Consider the following 19,108-nt stretch of genomic DNA (forward strand, 5'->3'; position numbering starts at 1 on the left):
GAGATGCTAAGAGATAGCAAGCTGTATATTCAAGATTAGAATACAGCCCTGAGTCTCTGGTACATGATGTTAATCTTTGATAAGATTATAAAAACTCTGAGTATGTTGCACACTGATAAAACGTTAACCTTAAGCCTCAGAAACATTCTCATCCTTTACTGCTGCATACTTCGAACTTCAAGTGAGAAGGCCTCCTTTCACTAATCTTGTTTTTTAAAGGGTGCTGCCACAGCATGACATGAAAGAAAGGTCTATTCTATAAACAGCACCCAATGAACTACTCTGGATGAACACTGTTCTCCTTGCCACAGCAGACTTCGAAGGAGATCATTCACCACCTTGCATGTGAAAACCTTCAGCATATCACAGAGCATCCAAAACCTTCTGGTCTTTCTGACAATGGAAGCAGACATTGGGATGGCCAGAAGGAAGGGACCATCTTCCATTCCCAGACATGCAAAGAGGTCTCTTCTCTTTTTCTCATGCTTCTTTCAGCAGGGCAAAACCTCTTTCAGGAGGTGCAAAATAATGTGCCCTGTTTCTGCCCTCAGACTGTGAACATGCTCCTTCTGTTTCCTCTCCTGAAATATCATTCTTCCTGGAAAATCTACCTTTGCAGATGCAAAAGTTGAAGTATTTAGCTGAGACGAGTGATGATTACTAACAAGATCCCCTCCATATTCCTGCCAACAAGTCTATTTCCATAATCCTACTAACAGCATCCCTACTCTCTAAAATTTAAAAAAAGCAAAACACTAAAAACCCACTGTTTAAAGAACTAAAAAGTTCTCTAAACTTAGTCAGAATTGCCTAAATGTCAGGGAGACTGAACCCCGACCAACTCTGTGAAAGATTTATTGCCCTACTCTTCAGATGTCTCCACCAGACAGGCCTCTGAGTGAATTTGTGAACACTATAGACACTTCCAGTTTAGTGGCAGCTGTGGGCTGAAACAACCCTCACATTCTCAAAAAACTGTGACACAACAAGTCAATAGCAAAGTAACAAAAAGTAACTGCAGTATGAAGAGGGTGCCCTTCTGGCATCAGGATATTTTATACCCTTGCAGTATGACTATATTGACATGTCTCTGGGGCTGTGTCTGGCTCAGCAAAATGTGTGAGGCATAAATAACTGGCAAAGAAAAATTCATGTACAATACTTGCTGTTGTGCAGGATGCGCTTGAAAATAAAAAAAGGTACCTCATCTTCTCTAACACTTCAAGTTGGTCTCTCTTCTGTCTCAAAACTTCCTTGTAATTAAACACCTGCATAATGAATTAAACTCTCCAGGGAATGTTATTTGCCAGCTACTTTTTCAATTATTTAAAATTAGCTTAAGGGCTAAAGCAATCAGGTCATTCATTAATTTAATTCCTTTTTGTAGCTGTACTTCGTGACTTGGAAATAAAACTACAAGATCAAAAGGACAAAGAGGAATGAAGAGGAAATTATACAAGACACTTATAAAGTTCCCTGGCCCATGACCTCAGCGAGGATGCAGAGTCTCTGCTGGTACACACCACACTCTAAATGGCCATTTTCTTGTGCAGACAAACATTTCTCCAGAGACATCTACCCAAAGGGAGAAGTTGGCAGGAGCTACGTCTATGCACACGCAAAGCACTGGCTGGCAGCCAGCTCCCGCTTGGAAAGATGAGAACTGGAGATGCTGGTAATTCATCAGCCCCACTTCAGAGCAGCTATCTATGTCTGTGGAATTGCCTGGGAGAAGAGGGCCATGAGATCCTCTTTTACCCAATCCAGGACGAAGATTTCCTCTCTTCTCTCAAAGGAGCAGAAGTTGCAAACTTCTTGAATGTTTTAAACCGCGCCATAAGCTTTTTGCAGAGGCAAAGGCTGCCATCCAAATGCCCCTAATCAGGGGCCAGGGTCATCTATTTCTGAGCTTCTTTTGCAAGCACAGGAAAGCCAGCACTCTCACACAGTGATGTGCAGCTGGCTACTTCAGCAGGCAGCTTCTCTCTGTGTCATGGCTGGGAACAGAAGCCTTGCTAGTTCATTCTCCTCTGCCTGGCAAATCTGTCACCTGCCTGATGGGAGTAAGGGGAGCAGTGTGGGCTGGCAGCCAGCAGTGACCTTCTGCAAGAAGTCCATGGCCTGGTGACCTCCCAGGACTAGTGCTCTCCTTTCAGGACACACCATCAGCCCTGTGCCATCTCAGCAAGACAATGGCACAGAGTTCTTCTAGGACAACTTCTGCCTCAAAAGACCTTTACAGCTCCTTGTGAGGAGGTACTCATTTTGACCTATTTTCACTCATTCCTAGCACAAACGGGTTCAATTGTTCTACACATCACCTTTTGCAGCAGAAAAACTACAGCACTTCAGAAGGGTAGAAGGGCACCTGGATGTGCCTGTACTCACATGCAGAGCTGGATAAAGAACTCAGGGATTTGCTTTCTGAGTCACCAGCACAGAGAGCTCAAACCTTTGTGTGACAATCAGCAGAGACTGGGCCCCAGAATACACCAGTCCCCTATACCCAGTCTGTGTGACTCAAAGCACCCTGCTTAAGCAAAAGAACTGTGTGACTTGGTATCTGGTCCAAGACAGCAAAACAAAGGCTTTTTATTTCCATTAAAGCTCATCATCTTTAGACAGTTCTTTTGTCCAAGCATTACTTCGACCAAGAAATAATGCAGTGTTGAAAAATCTCTTAAAAATGCAAAAGCCTCCTGTTTGCTTTGCCAGCATTGCTTCAGCAATGCTGACCAGCATATCCTGCAAGTATAGATCTTGGCATGTCACTGCCAAGTAAAGAAAAATACCACACTTTTGTTTTTCTTTTGCCTTTTCATCTTTGGTATAAGAGGCTGCAGCATCTCCTGTACAAACACACGCTCCTGGCTGTGTGTCAAGCTCTTTATAATAGACCATATTCATTTTTTTGATGGAGTAAAGTGGGACAGACAGGAAAAAAAGCAGGGTGGACAGATAAGAGCATGGCATCACCAGCCAGTCTGGTGAAGTGTGGTGTATCACACTGCTGTACTCATGTGCTCCTGATTGATATGGGGACTATGAGCCACCTTTCTAATGAACCAACAGCAGATAACATCTGGCTGCTATTTCTCTGTCCTTTTCTTTTAAATGGGACTAGGTGTCAAAACATTATGCCAGAAAAGCACAGACAGTGAAATCCACACATGTATACTGAGCACTGAAACTCTGATAAAAGTTAGAACTCACATTGACTGCTACCTTCCAGTGGGAACATGGATATTATTTCCTTCTTCTCCCCAGTGACTACTGAAATATGTCAAAATACAGATTTTTTTCCAAACCTTCCATCTCTGAAAACTGGATGAAAAGTAACCAAATATTTCAGAAGTTACCATGAAGAAGGACAAGCTACTCTTTTTTCCTGGTCACATACACCTTGTTTCTGTGTGAAAACTGTAGAAAATCCTTTACCCAGTGAGACAATGCGAGCAAATAATTACAAAGCTTTGCATCCCTGCATCCCCCTGCGAGGGAAGTAATTACAGCAGGGAGTCAGTGCAGCAGATGGGAAGTGATTGCTCCCTTGTGCTTGCAGTGCACTCTGTTGCCTGGCAGGTCTCACCTGCTGCTGGGGAGGAGGGAGGATGTGGAGGCTATGTGAGAGCCCAAGCATGTGGAGAAGGGTGCAGAGGGGTTTTTCAGGTGTGTGTCTAGGTCAGTGACACAGGTCCTTGGAAGGTTCATGGGAGCTGGGTGGAGGTGTTGTGCACGCTCTTGTTTCTGTAAGGGAGCAGATACAAAGTGAAGCTCATTCATTCCATCAAAGGCTCAGCTCTCTCATAATGAATTTCTGTTTACAGTAGGGAGGGAAATGTGTGACATGGTATTGCTCTCTTTCCTAAAAATAAAAGCAGGGAGAAAAAAGGATTCATGCAAAAAGGCCTTTCAAGATTTTTACCACCACCCCCCAGCCCAACCAGAAAGGCTGACAGCCCCTGAGAAATCATCTGACAAGTTCAGTGGTAAATCTGACATGACAAAAAAGATATATTTTTAAAGTTCTTTCTTTGATTTATGAGGCTTCGCACTTGCCTACAATCTACAATGCTAAAAATATCTTTGGAAATAAAAACTGAGGAACCCGCAAGACTCCAGAGGGTGGAGATTTATGAAAAAATAAACATAATGAGGGGTTTTTTTTGATCATACATTGTTTGTGGAGGAGAGATTTTGGTGAAAGGCGTAATTTACTTCTCTCTTTCCAAAGGTTTCCTTGCAAAATGCACAAAAACTCCTTTGATTGAGCAATTCAGCTGTTGGGTAATGAGACAATCCAAAAAATGGCAAGCCTAAAAACTCACGTCTCATTCTGAAGAAGCGTGATAGAAGGTGGGACACAGGGCCCCACCCTGAGAGTGGAGCTGAGAGGAGCACAGGACTGGGAAGCTACAGGAAGTGGGGACAAGTCTCTTGTGGGAAGGAAAACACAAACAAAACCAGAAGGAAATAAGTGAATAAGTAGACAGCACAGTGATGGCCTCAAGGCCCTCTGTTTTTCTGAGGGAAAATGAAAAGCAACAAGTCTCAGCATTGCTTGGGATAAGATCACCAGGTGACATCCTTCTTGGAAAACTGGATATCCCAACGGGAAAAAAACGTTTTGGGCTTTCATAAAGTGCATTTTTGAATCCACTGCTCCTCCCTGCTGACTCACCAGCATGTGGATGCACATCTTCATTTCCACCACAGAGGCAGACCCTGCACAGCTGCACCCTCGATACAGAGGCTCTTCAAGAAGCCCCAAGTCAGCAGCACCTTGGCAAGAGCCTTGGTGGAGACAGTAAGTCCCACACAGAGCAGAATCATCATCTGCAGGAGAAACTTTGCTTTCATGGAGCCCAAACCCCTCAAAATTCAATCATTATGCTGGTAAAGAGCACCTCTGCTGTCTTACAGCATCCAACCTTGTGTAACTGTTTTGCAGCATGACACAGGCAAATGCATCATAAATGTGCTGGCAGGTGATGCAGGAATAAACAGAGCACCTATGCCTTTGGAATGAGCTGTACTGCAGATACATCTTCTGCAAACAAAGACTTCATCTTCAAATGCGTCCCACACCTAGAGCAGACCAGATTTAAAAAAAAAAATTCACTGCCAGCGCTGCATACTGCATCAAAGAATCCATCCCCCATCTCTGCATTTCCTATGTGCTACAGTTTATTCCCAGATGGCCTTTTTGGTAGAACTGCTCAGGAGACTTTAGAAAACACAAGATTTTCAAGAGCTCAAGCAACTGCAAAAAAAAAGGTTTGAACATGAGTAGCAAGAGTTGATCTTTAGCTATACTTCTGACTTTTGGTAAAGAAGAGGGAATGTTAGACTACCCTTTTGAATTAACAAGTGATCTCAGATGTTATCCAGGAGTTTAGGTTGAACGACCTGTACAAATAGAAATCACATATATGGTTTATGTGTCGGAGTATGAGTTGATAGCACGGTCAATATTAGCTTAGCAAGGTGCAGGGTTTTGATGGATTGTACCAGCTACCTCAGCAAGTTCTCAGTCACAGGAGGTTTGGGCCTTAATGTTGGTTTCATTTTTCTCCTGGAAAACGCCAGTTTGTTGGATGTGGGGTTTTGCAAAAGAACTGCTTTTACCACATGTTTTCTCAGGGCTGTGATGGACCTGCTGAATGGGAAGGTAGGGAGAGAAAGGAGCTCCCTGCGAACTCAGGGAGTGGACAGAGAGATATGTCTCTGCTGGCCTGGAACATCCTGGACCATCCTTCTACAAGAGATTTGAAAATTCAGTTCTCAGGTTATTCAGTAGTTGTGGTCAGAGAATCAAGACTCGAGGAGAGAAGCATACAGAGGTTGGAAGTATTATGATTTTTTTTTCGTAGGGAGAGATGACAATATTTCTATCTCCAATGCAGGAGTTGAAATTCCTCAGAAACACAGTACTTCTCCCTGGATGGATTTAGCCACAACTTGCCTGGATGCATCCATTGGATCAGCTAACAAAGGCTCATTTACAGCCTCTGAACTCACTAAAAGTAGAGCACCTGCCTGACTTTCCTGCTGACAGCTTCTAGGTTTAGGCAGCCACATTCAGCTATTCTCCATCAGTATGCTAAACAAAAACACCCAAGTTTTCATTTTCAAATGCCCAAGTCCTTCAGCATAGTACCATAATTTTTCCCTGTATTCATGCCTTTTCCACCTTCTGTATTCTCCCATGGAAGTCAGAGGTTCCTAGAGATTCATGCTGGCCCTTGGGAGCAGTTCACAGCTGTATGCCTTGGCCTTTGTACACTGGTTCTCCACACATTTAGCTTCTCAGCCATATTGCTTGTTAGTATTAATTACATTGGGGTTTTTTGTATTTATTGGACTGTGCTGTGCTTTCTTTGCTCAGATGAAACTAGCTCACAAACAGTCAAAACTCAAACAATCAGAACTTGTTATTTTCCACTAGACAAACACTAATTGTCTCAGAGGCTTCCCAGTGCAAAGACAGATTGTTCATGAAGTAAAAAATAGTAGTTCTCTGTCTTTTTTTTTTTTTTTTTTTTTTTTTGATCTTGAAGTGTAGGATTCTTCAGATCTGAAGAGCCTGCTCTGGTTTGACAAATCAGCAGGGCTGGTAGATATTTAGTGCAGGCAGATTAGGAAGACAGCTGAGAGGGTGAATGTGAAGGGTGCTGTGGAGCAGAGACTGTAGTTTGCAATAGGCACTAGAGAGAAATATAATCAAATGTTTCCTCGCAGTCTCTGATGAGGCTGCCAGTGTGACTCCTTCTCTGTCACCTCACATTATCTGCCATGCTGGGAGACTCAGTAATTACACTGCAGACACTTATGAGGACATACTTGTCGAAACAAATGATGGGCACGAGTTGATTGCAAGTTAAGCAATGTTAAGACTGTCTCGTGAAGGAAACAAACCAAAACACAGTCGCTTCTTTGGTAAAAAGATATTTGCATATTAAAATTTGAGAAGAAGAACTGACTGAGCAATTTTTCCGTGGGAAAGGAAATGGTTTCTGGAAAGCAAATTCCCATCTGCAGAATGGAAATTATACTCCTGGAAGGATATTCGAAGTTTTCATCTTGGGACAAGTAGATCTGTTTTCCCAATGGGAAAACCAAGCATTTGAGCTATCAAGGGTGTTTCCTATTCAAAAGCCATGCCCACTGAGGATTCTTAGCTGGACACATAACCTGACATGGAACGTGACCATTGCCAACTAAAAGCTAAAATATTTTGTAGACACTTCCCTCAGCAAAGTATCTCAAAGGGCAACCACCACTACCACAGAGACATATCCAGGCGGGGAAGACACCTTCCCCTTGAACTACCTTCCACCATCCTCCAGAATGTCTGGCAGATGTTCTAACATTACCTCATGGGACAGGTAGAAGGCAGCAATTCCCAGTGGCCAGAAGCAGCAGAGCATGGAGAACACAGTGAGGCCAAGATGATCCCTTGGTGGCATCATCAGGAAGTTGTCTTCACTCTCAGTGTCACTTGAGTAATCGCTCTGGAACAGCAAAAGAGAGAAACGTAGATGTGCTGGTTAATGACATGATTGCTTTTCCTCTGCCATGAGCCAGTTCCCTGATCATTTGCCCATTTCTCTACTCCACCCCAGCAGTGGCCAGCAGGTCTCTTCCTCCTCCTCACCCACTGTGTCACAGACTCCATCACTGTTGCATGATCTTGAAAGCAAGAAAAGACAAGTGTAGGATATCACTGCGGGCAGCTGAAAAGGGCCCATGAAAGGAAGGAGCTCTCTAGTCAGGTGAACCAGGGTCAATATTTCCTTTCAAAAATAAAGGAGGAGAAGGAGAGGGAGAAAAACCACAGTATTGCTGAAACCATCCCTTGAAATTGTGCATTCACTTGAACAGGTGAGATACAAAATCAAAAAACGCTTTTGATTTTCAGGATTTTGGCTGAGTTGCGTACTGGCATAGGATCTGTGGAGACCACCCCTCTGATATTTCAAATTGCCTTTTCTTTCACATAAAGATGAAATGGGGAAAAGATTCCTCAGGTAACTTTGGCCACATGCTGAACCAGAAAATTATCAGTTATGCTGCCTCCCAAAGGCCAGGTTGACCTGCCCATGAGTTACCAGAGTGAGAGAATAATTCTAATCATGAAGTCCTGACCATGCAGACCAACTATGAACCAGAAGGGTGAAAAAAAGTCAAAAACCACAGAAAGAAATCCAACAGCAAATGGTACCTCTTAACTCTTCCAGCCAAACACTCCTGTCTCCCAGCAAACCTTCCTTCCTAAGATTCTCTCTTACAACAGGATACCTGATCCTGCGCTTACCAAGAAATCTTGTCTACTCAGAATCCCCCCTGACACTGGAATAATTGATAATTTGGCTACCTAGCTCTCTGTCTTCATTTATTCCTGGATCTGCAAGAGTTGCACCCTGACACTGAAGAGGCTGGGCATTTACTGTTGTTGAGAAGTCAGAATTACATTCATCAGTTAAGAGTTCCCTTTCCTTCCCTTCTCTTCCCTTCCCTTCCCTTCCCTTCCCTTCCCTTCCCTTCCCTTCCCTTCCCTTCCCTTCCCTTCCCTTCCCTTCCCTTCCCTTCCCTTCCCTTGTCAGTTCTTGGGCACTGTTTCTCAAGTTTGTTGGAGAAATCAGGCATTGGAAGGCAGAATGCCACAGAAAAACATCTACACAGGAAGAAAGAAGAGCAGCCAACTCCACTTGTAAGATGCATTTAAGATGCAGTTTCATCACAGACTGTAAATGCCTGGGTAGATAATTTCTGATCAGAGGCAGCTCTTTCATTTGGTAGAAAAGCTGAAGTGAGTGAAAGAAGAATAGATGAAGAGCAGACACAAGGTGCAGATTTTTAACAGAGATGGTGATGAACACTTTCCTGCAGTTGTAATGGGTTTTCTATTAAAAAAAGCCTTTTCTTAAATCAAGGCTGGCTACCCCTAAAAGCTATGTGCTTTACCTCAACCGAGACATTACAATTGCTCTGCAGACAGCCTGCCAAGCACACTGGAGATGTCAGACAACAGGGTCTGCTCTGAACTACAGCTGCCAGCAACCTCTGATAGATATTCAGGAAACAGCCCTTTTGCTTTTTTCCTTCAAAGCAACCAATTCAGTAACACGCACACACTGCATACAAAACTAATTCCTCACATGGCCCTGTGGGATCTGCCCTCAAATCCAGATGGTCCAGTGGTCTGGTTTTGACAAAGACCAACACAATGCTGCTCTAAGTTAACATGTGCTCTGTTTCCCTCCACACAATGCCTGTTCCAGTAATGTAGTTAAACATGATGACCTGTTCTGACCAGCACTCTGCATCCTTCTGCTCTTCTGCAAGTGTTTTGAGTTCACCTCCATGCAGCAGACGCTGAAGGCAGCAGCTGGATGGGGACTCTCCCACCAAAGGCAGTAGTTTATCACTGCTCTGCCTCCACACACTTACTCATCCCTGAGCAGCATCTCGCTATGATTTTTAAGAGATGGTATCTCTAAAGCCTGTTATTTATTTAATTTTGCCTATTTATTTCTTTTTACAACTTTGAGTTTTGCAGTTGATTCTCTTCAGTTTTAAAGGCATTTAAAAGATCCATAATCCCCTAACACTGACCTGCTGCAGCTCCTCTCGTTTCCCCAACTCCCAATCTAAAAATTGCCCTGTCAGTCAGGCAGACAGCCTTGCAGAATGGGCTCACAGAGGTCTCTCCTTGCTTGGAAAACTTTTCACATGTAACTTTGCATCACCAAAACACAACAGGGGAAAAAAAACCCTGGGTGTATTTGTCCAAGCCTATTCCTTCTTGAGCCCTGGCTTTTGATCATCTCCCTTGTGAGGTTTTCTAGACACCCACAGCCAGCCTGCCAGTAGCTCCTCAGGAACTTGAATCCAGCACATTGCCACTGGAATGGGATCACTGCAGACAGCAATGAATGGATCACACTAAAACAAGCTGGGGCAAGTGGTGTGACCCTTCATGATTGTCCCCTTTCTGCTTCTGAGCTGACACAGCAGTCCTCAAAGAAGTGTGCCAAATATCCACCCTCTACAAATGAGAGCATGCAGCTCATCCAGAGCTCCTGCCACTCACAGGCTGGACCCCAGAGACATCACTGCAGAGCTGCAGCCGGAGAACCCAGGGGAGTGATGATGAGAAAGGCAATTGTCACAGGCCCTGGCTACTATTAACAAGATTCATAGGAGGGCACTTGGACACTGCTGAAGGTGACTTCCCAGCCATGTTCCCTTCATCTGGAGCTGGCTAATAGAGGTTAATATCCCTTGGCAGCGCTCAGTATCTCCAGACTTGAGTGGCTTCTCCTTCAAAGGAGAAAAAGAAATCAAATGCAAAGTGTAATCACTCTCGTAATCTTTTAATAATGTGCCTTTGAAGGACCTCAGAGATATAAAGTGTGTCCTATGGGTGAGATGACTCAGTGCCATGACTGCATACCTGAGTGCCACACCTCTTAGGAGCTCATACCTGGGCACCACACCTCTGACAGCACACTCTGTGCTCTTCGGAGCATAGGCCACAGGACAAAACCACCAAAAACTACATTCCCAAATTCTCAACACAGCCCTAGATGAGCTTGGGCAAGGTATTTATGGTGCTGTTTTCTTCCATTGCCCAGGTGCAGAACAGAAAATATACTGTACACCCACTGCAGAGGAGAGCTGTGATGGCCAGTGAATTCGTGAGTAAAACCAGGCTGCAAAAGTCTTTGCCCACGTTGCACAGGTCTCTGAAGAGGGAACTCTGCCATATTCAGCTCCCCAAGGGGTGTTCAAATCTGCTTTCTGGGTACCTACTCCCAGGGAAGGCTGAGGACACAGCCCAGTGCAGGACCACAGGCTGGAAGTATTGACAGAAAGCATGAGTGATGTCATGGGGCTTGATGGGCATAAATCTCCTCAGGGCCTTCTCTTTATGTTGCAGAAAAAATGTGCCAGGAGGCGCTTGGGAATGTTGAGAAGAGTGTTTGGGTGGAACGGGATCCAAATTTTATCTCTACAATTTCATGCTCAGGTCCAAAAGGATGAGTTTTCACAACAGCATCCAGCAATTTCTAGGGGGAAAAAAAGAAGAAATGTATACCTTGAAAGCACTACATTTCTTTTCTTCTTTCTCTCCCAGAACATATTTATTTTGCATTTAGAGATTGTTTCAGACATTGCTGGATGCTGAGAAAAAGTAAGAGGATTTTAAGAGAGAGCTCCAAGGTATTCTTTTATGCGACGTATATGAATAATTTAATTCGCTGCCATGAATAGTTTGGGTTTCTCTAAATAAGCAATCTACCTAGTGGCTAGGAGGGAAACGAGCAGGAGTATAATATGACAAATGCTATTTTTGGATAAAAGATGGCACATGAACTCTAACAGGAGAGTATTTCATCTTGTAACTCATTTCATATTTCACTGCCGCCACATTTGACAAGTTGTCTGTCTATTAGTTGTGGCGTAAAGAACTCATAAGATATTTATAAATTTTCCAGAGATACCTAAATAGGGAATCATTTGATTTCAGGGATGGGCATGGAAGAGAGAAGTTTAAAGCCCTGGCAGAATGTGCAGCCTTCTGTTTTCATGCCTGGTAATTGCTGGAGAAAAGCAGGGCTCTATATGCTAATGAGAGCTGTTTCTGAGATGTTTCTCCCTCCAGACAGTTATGATTTTCTTAGGCAGACTGAACAACCCTCCACCAGGACCTGAGAAGCACTGCCAGTAAAAAATCCCAACAAGTAAGTTGGTTAAACATTGCTGCAGGGTACGACCCATGATTAGGATGTCTCCTGCTCCTCTGCTGCATCTCCCATGTTCCTCAGAGTCCCCAGGCTTGGGAAGGTAAGAAGGTGTCTCCTTCCCAGCAACTTGTCCTAGAGCTGGATAGACCCATCCTGAGGAGGATGACAGCGAACAGAGAAGCAAACCCTGCAGCTTGGCTTGGTCAATTCTTCAAAATCAAAACCAAATCAATCAAAATAGCAGTGTTTTGTCAGAACCTTTCTCTACTGCAAAGTTTTCTGCCAGAGAACAGCAACCTTTCTGGCTATCAAGAGCCCAACCCTTTTCAAAATGAAAATCATGTCAGAAACAGTCTGACCTGCAATAAAACCATCTTCTGCATGTGTCCCTGCTGAAAGTATTGCATTGACATGGGGGGGGACACACTGCAAAGGGATGAGATCGATTTTTTGGCATTTCTAGGAAATTAAGTACCCATGCTGAAAAACCCTAGGCAGCCATTCTGGTACAAGGCAGGCAGTGCCAGGGAGACATGGGGGAAGAGCAATGACTGACATGGCTGATGTGTCTTCCAGAAAGCATTTTACAGAGATGCTCAAGCTGGGACTCCACTTGCCTTGCACTGACACGTGGAGAACAGGAGGAAACCCTCAGTTTTCAACAGAAAAGAGCTCTTCTGCACAAAGCTCCCCTCTTTGCCAATGTTTCCAAAAAGGGGCTAATTTTTTAGAGTTTTCTCTCAGAAAGAAGTGCCAAAGCAGACATGTTACAATAATAAACAAGAACTGAGCCCTGATCTGCTCTGACACTATACAGCTTCCATGCCTTGACAAGCCATGGCTCAATAGTCAAGGTGACAAGATACACAGCAATGTCCTGTGACACCCTCAGTGGCAGACTCAAACCCTTTAGGCCTCTCACAGCGGGGAAGCAAAATTTGCACCTCTGTTGTGTCACCCTCTTCCACTGTTCTCCTTCCAGCTTCTGCTCCCAGTCCTGGTACTCACTCTTTCCATCCCACCTATTAGTAACCTGAAAAAAGCATCTGCTTCTTGTCAGTAACTGGCAGGGAAAAAACTCCTTCTAGTGGGACACACTTGTGTTGTGTGATTCAGGTGCTGTTTTTGTGTAGCTAACAATCTGGCATGGTTCATTCACCTACTCAGTGACTGCTTGTCCTTCAATCGTTTTCTTCCATTCCCAGAGTCTCTGCACATGAAGTTAGGTCTCTAATGAAGTTGTGTTCTAGCCAAGCCCAGGAGGCCCTCAGGCATCTGGCCACACAGACACAGCCTCTGTCCACATGGGAACCCTAAAGAGCACAACACAGCAGCCACATTTTTTTCTGGTCTGGTGCTGTCAAATTAATCTCTCCTCTCCTACCCATCCTTCTTCATGACCAGCTGCATCTGCAGAATTTAGACCTTCCTAGAAAGGAAGTTTTTTGCCATGCTGAGCTACCTCCTGCTGAAAACAGCTGCTTAGCAGGTTGATCGTTTGGGATCATGGAAAAGTTCATGGAAAAGTGTGAAAATCACAGTGCTGCACAGGGTTGGTCAGGAGGCACAGCAATGGAGACAGATCCTGGGCTCAAAGCAGAGGCTTCCAGGAAAGCGTTTCCAGCTAACCAGGTCCTTATCCAAACCTTGCCTTGTTTTCTCCTCCCCTGCTCCACTCTCCTAGTGGAGGAGACATTTTGATGGAGAGGACAATCCATGGGTGGTGTGTACTTTGTGAATGTCTTCTTATTCTGAGTACTTTGTACACATAGCTCAAGGTGGTTGTCCATGCACCTCTGTGTTTGTTAGCACAGCATCACTCCAAAGGGTCAATTGAGACTGGGAATCTGTGATTCCAGATGCACTATACTCATTTAAGAACTGCCACATTTGACCTCAGGAGGCTACAGTCCTGAGAAACAGGTCAGAAAGAAGAAGAAGCCAGGGAAAAGGATGCACACACTGTCAGAGCATGTTACCAACATTTACTGCCTCATTTCTCCCCTTAAAATCAGGGAAGCATGAAGTTCTACAGCTGGTTTTTAAGACAGAAATGTTCTCTGTGAAAAGCTGATCAAGTTCCTCCAGTACAATTTTGAAGAGGTTTTTTTTCCTTATGCTGCTCATTTCCCCAGCCTTTTTTTATCTCGTTCTCCAAAAGTTGGCTTAAGAATGTCTTCTTGACTTGAATTGCCAAGAGGGACACTTTTTATTTGCTGCCTGAATGTCAGGCCAGATGTGTCAACAACACCATGCGTGCTGCAGTCACTTGTGTCACTACAGCACAAGAGAAACCGGGGCAAAAAGACAGCAACCAGGAATTTTGTTTTGATTAAGGAAATTATACTTCCCACGGTCAATTTGGAAATTCTGTGGAAGGGTGTGATTTGAGCTAATACTCTCACATGCTTCAGAGAGAAGCTTTCTGTCTCCCTGTGGAGGCACTGAATACTGCATTAGTGGCGCGCACTGGGAAAAACACTTCCCTCTTCCCACCTTATCAATACAGAGAGAAAAGAGAATAAAAGGGAAATCAGGCTCTTGCTGGATTTCCTGTGTGCTGATCACAGGGTGAGACACTGGTATTACAGGAGGTGAAAATAGACATTTTAGAGCTTGTTAGGTCTTGGTCCTAACCGAAAAAATCACAGCAACAGAGAAGCATGAGCAGTGTCCCTATCTCAGCTGGGACATTCATGTTTGAAGGTATGGCTTTGCTCTAGACAGCCAGAGGGTCTTTGCTAGGTTAGGAGTCTCTGACCAATGTTGGAGAAACTTTCCAGATCAGCAGCATTATGTTCACCCTCCATTCCCACAAACACTGGCAAACACAAATCCCTGCCACACTTGGGCCTCTGGTTAAAATAAAAAAATGCATCATTTTAGAATGAATGAAGTTGATTTCCATAGTCTTCCCTGTTGCTTTACAGTGAGCAATCAATGAAGCACGGGACTCCAGAAGAAAACATTGTATTTGGGTCTAAAGAAGTGTTTCGCTCCATCAGAAAAAAGTCATTTATTTCAGAGGCATGGATTCACTGCAGCTTGAAACTGAAAGACTTCTGTTTCTGCATTCACTCAGAGACAGAAATGTTTTGTGTCTGAGCCACTAATTTAAAACATTCTGCTCAAGTAAGGTGAAGGCAAGAGATGATGTTGGCCTGCTGAGTAAGACAGGCTCCATGTGGGTAGGCAGATGCTCCCAGTCCCAGCCTTACACAGCATTTAAGCACGTGGTTCTTCGCCTGTTTCTGACCAGCCCCTTCAGAGGCAGAAGGGAAATGCTGATCTCCATTAGGGCCAGTGGGAATATTGCCACTGATATCCACAGATCTGGGACTTTACCCAACAAATAAAGATGAGTGATCATTCATTGTCCTGCTTGGAGGAGAAAGTGATACAGCTGATATGAAAAGCAGCTGACCACCTGCCATTAAGCTCTAGGAGGCTGTACCCTTAATTTCAAACCTGCCCTCCTCCTCCCAGCCTTCCCCACATATCCCAAGTGACATCTGACCTCTAGTTCCTGGAAATCCTCCTCTTCCTCCACCTCATAGGAGAGGGTGTGGATCTTGATGTCGTCTGCAGAGAGGTCGATGAATTTGCTGTCAGGGTACTCCAGGCTGTCTTTGGTGGGCGAGCGCTCCTCGATGAAGGTCGTCTCACAGCACTCCGAGCCCAGGCTCTCGCCCCACGAGCGCAGCACGTTCTCGGAGTAGAGGATGATGTTGGGTCTGTAGTGAGACTCCACTGTCTGCTGCAGCATGTTGGGGTCCAGGAGCTGCTGCACAGGGTCACTCCTGCCGTTCTCTGGGCGTCTCGGAGAGGACAGGCTGCCTGCTCTGTGGCTCTGGTACTGAGGGGTGGGGTACACAGAGACCAGACCATCGTGGCTCTCTGCCACTAAGTTCCTTGTGTTAATTAAACCATTCCTTTTCCCAGCCTCACTGATCTTACTGTGCATCAGCACGGTGCTCTGCTCAACCAACCCATCCATACTGGGAGGTGTCCGAGGCAGTGGGACCAGTGGCCGTTACTTTGCTGTGCCTTAGAGTTCACGCTGGGTGAGTGGCTCCCATTTTCCTGATGAAGAAAGGAAACAGAAATGAAGGTGAAGAAAAAGGCAATTAATTGAGGGACTCCAGTTAGTTTGTTTTCCGTATCATCTCAATAGGAAACAGAGCCCCACATATGTGCACACTCTCACTTAGTTCTCCAAATATATCCCCACCCAGAGAGGCAAAAAAAGCCTGCCCCACATCCACGGGGTGTAGAGAAGCAGATGAGGTGAAATGTCTTGATAGTGATGGACCCCACCAGAGAATGGCTTTGCTGCCTGCTCCCAGCCTCCTACGGGTACACAACTGTCATCCTGGGGACAACGTCCCTTTCCTCCAAACACTTTGATAAGAGATGGGGAAAAAACCAAAAAAGACAAAAACAACAACAACAAAAGATCCTAAAAGAACCATTTTCAGCTCTCAGAAATCTGCAATTGCAAAAAATGGGCAGGCGCTGTGTTCACCTGTTGGTGTCTGCAGCCTTTGCCCTTGGCAAGTGCTTTACTACCCCTTGAAAACCCATTTTTTCCAGCCCAACCACTTCCTCATCAGGCTGCTTATTTTTCTCAGGTGTAGCCAAAGGAAAACGCCTTTTGAAATACTGATGCATTGGCTATAGCAACACTAAATTCAGGGGTTTGTTTCTGGGCAAGAGCATAGAAATTACAGACATGCTACTAGCTTCAAAGTTCTTCATACCAGATCCTCTAAGGCCAAATTATTAATGTAGGATTACCTGTCCCCATTGTGTTGTCTGGAAACCAAGAATGACATACACAAACACATAAATATATGTAATTATTTTACTCAGTGCTTTCTCTCTAGTTCTCTTTTATGTCAGACAACCTCTAACAGAGCAATGTCCAGCAAAAGCCCAATGTTATTTCCTCTTAACTCCAGACTTCAAATACCGTCAGTCTCTCTTTTGGGTGCAGGAGGTATTGAAACCACTGCTGAGAGCACCACCAATTAAGCAAGAAACTTGTTTCACATCCAAGAGAGCCTGACCCAGTGTGCTGATGTGTTTACATTCACAGCTCTTGGTTTAACATGCAAAAGCCCCATTTTATCGTGTTGTCAAGTAGTTCAGTGCTTCTCTAAAGTGAACCAGCAGGAAAGCTACAGAAGAGAAAACCCACTACAGTGAGATCCCATGGAAGTTACACGTGCAATCCAGAGAGCAGGAGCATTCTGCTGGGCCTCCAGCTGCTTGACCACAAACCTTCCACTTCTACCTCCTGCTCCCAACAACCTCCCACCTCCCCCAAAGAAAGTAAATGAATCCCCACAGGCAGAAGATGAGAAACACTCATCAACTAAAGAGTAATTTCTCAGGCTATGCTCAGTTTTTCCTGAGCTGGCTTGGAAAATGCAGAACTCCTCCAATGTGTGACATCAGCCATCAACCCTGCTGAAGCCAGAGAGACTTCTCCCAAAAACCACAAACCCTCTTGCAAACACTCTTATCCCTGCCACCTGTCAAGCAAACTGAAGTGGTCAGGAGGAATATGCCACAGATGTGTAGCAGAAATTGGAGGAAGATTCACAAATCAAACAAGTGCCCTCCCAGAGAAATACATGAAGAGGTCAACAATTTGTCACTGCATCAATGGCTGGAAAACTTGGGTCAGGCCTTGCAGCTCCCTGTGGTCACATCCTTCCAACAAAGTCTGGCTTAAGTAGCGCTCAGGAAAATGCCATTTTAGGGCAGTTTTATTGCATGCCTTAGAGCTGCATTGTTGCTCAGTCCTACCATGGATCTAAACATCTATATGGCAGGTGCTTACCTTCTGTGCATTTAAACCAGTCTGGTAAACCAATATTGCAGATTCTGAGTGACACTTTTCCCTTGGTAACGGGCAAAAAGTGGAAGAAAACATCCAAAATGAGGCAAGGACAAGACAGGGAGCATCCTTCTCTCACAGAGCTCCTCTGATAATAGGGATAATCCATTGCTCAGGACATCCTCCCTGGAGTCCCACGCAGCAGTGCAGCCAGCATGCCTCAGGGAAGGTCAGCAGGGAGATGTGGATGGCAGCATGCAATCAAGGAAAATGGTTTAACCCTAGGTGCATTTTAATCTGTAGCTGGCTGCCTGCCTTACCAGAGCCTGACCCAATGTTCTTGGCCCTGCAAGAGTATTGCTCAATGGGAAGAGGCTGATGAGATTCAGGCCTTTCCGGTATGATATATTAACAGGAAAAAAGGGGAGAAAGAAATAATTGCATTAGTATTACTCCCTGGAATGGAATCCCCCAGGCTGAGATGGAGGTGTGACAGAGAGTGGCACCTGGTCACAAGTGATGCTTGGGGGCAAAAGGCAGCTGTGCTTCTGCAGGGGCTCAGAGCCTGTGTCCTGCCTGCAGGTACCCCTTGGACATGGATCCAGTCACTCCACTTTCACTAGGGGCTTTCATGGACATGGCCTGGGCCAGGCTCACATGTCTGTGACTCACAGACAGTCCTAAAATTAAGAGTGCTCCAGTTTCCAGGTTCCCTGCAACCCAGAATCCCCGGATGGCAGTGGCAGGGCAGGTAACCTCTGACAGACCACCTGAGGAAACTGGAGGGTGCCTTCTCTGCAGAGAGCCAACATTCAAAGCAGAAAAAAGCTCTCATTGCCTATGACCACAGTGAGGTTTCAGAATGATGTTGACAGGAAAATGAAATCCATCAGAGCTCTTGAAATAAGAAAGCTTTTCAGTCTGCTTCAAGATGCAGAGTTAATTTTAATTGGTTGGATTCAGGTTTCTTCTGTCTTTGCATGGTTTTAATTGTCCCACAAATCACTGACTGGTACTGAGGCCAACCAGAAATAATTCTGCATTTTCACACTTGAGACTGGAACCACAAGGAAAAGCCAAGTTCAAGTTATTAACAGATAGATATATCTAATCAATATATCAACCTTCAATCTAATGTTTACCTTGGGGTTAGACATTTTTACCCCAGTCTACTATAAAAAGTGAGTCCATTAATTATTTTAACCTTCACTCTTTCCAATTTCTTGCATTCCCCCCTCCCCCTTTCTTATTTTAATAAGAAGCTGCAAGCAGTGCCAAGATCTTTAGTCTGCAATGCTGTGGTTTATTAAGCTATCACTCGTGTTACAGCAGAGCCCAGCTACAATGAGGAGCTGCAATGAGAGCTACGCTCTGCTGGGTGTTCTGCAGCCTCCTGCTACGATGACAGTGCCTGACAAACTAATTAAGCAGAGGGTGTGAGACAGAGAAATGCCAGCTGTAGGGAGGGCAAGGAAAGAACAGCTAAATGCTGTGCCCCAGCCTCCAGCAG

At 44.8% G+C, this 19,108-nt stretch overlaps 1 protein-coding gene across 3 annotated transcripts in view; it reads right to left on the reverse strand.

Annotated features, from left to right (window-relative positions):
• SYNDIG1 (synapse differentiation inducing 1) overlaps positions 1 to 19,108 on the reverse strand; it is a 49,103-nt gene that overhangs the window by 23,703 nt on the left and 6,292 nt on the right. For all 3 annotated transcript variants that reach the window (XM_048298254.1, XM_048298255.1, XM_048298256.1), the window contains exons 2-3: positions 15,271 to 15,836; positions 7,377 to 7,514 (exon numbers count right to left, since the gene is read on the reverse strand). In XM_048298254.1, the coding sequence (XP_048154211.1) occupies positions 7,377 to 7,514; positions 15,271 to 15,750 (618 nt within the window). In that variant the 5' untranslated portion in view covers positions 15,751 to 15,836. The remainder of the gene's footprint in view (positions 1 to 7,376; positions 7,515 to 15,270; positions 15,837 to 19,108) is intronic.

Source organism: Corvus hawaiiensis, chromosome 3 (assembly GCF_020740725.1).
Source record: "Corvus hawaiiensis isolate bCorHaw1 chromosome 3, bCorHaw1.pri.cur, whole genome shotgun sequence".
Lineage (NCBI taxonomy): Eukaryota > Metazoa > Chordata > Aves > Passeriformes > Corvidae > Corvus > Corvus hawaiiensis.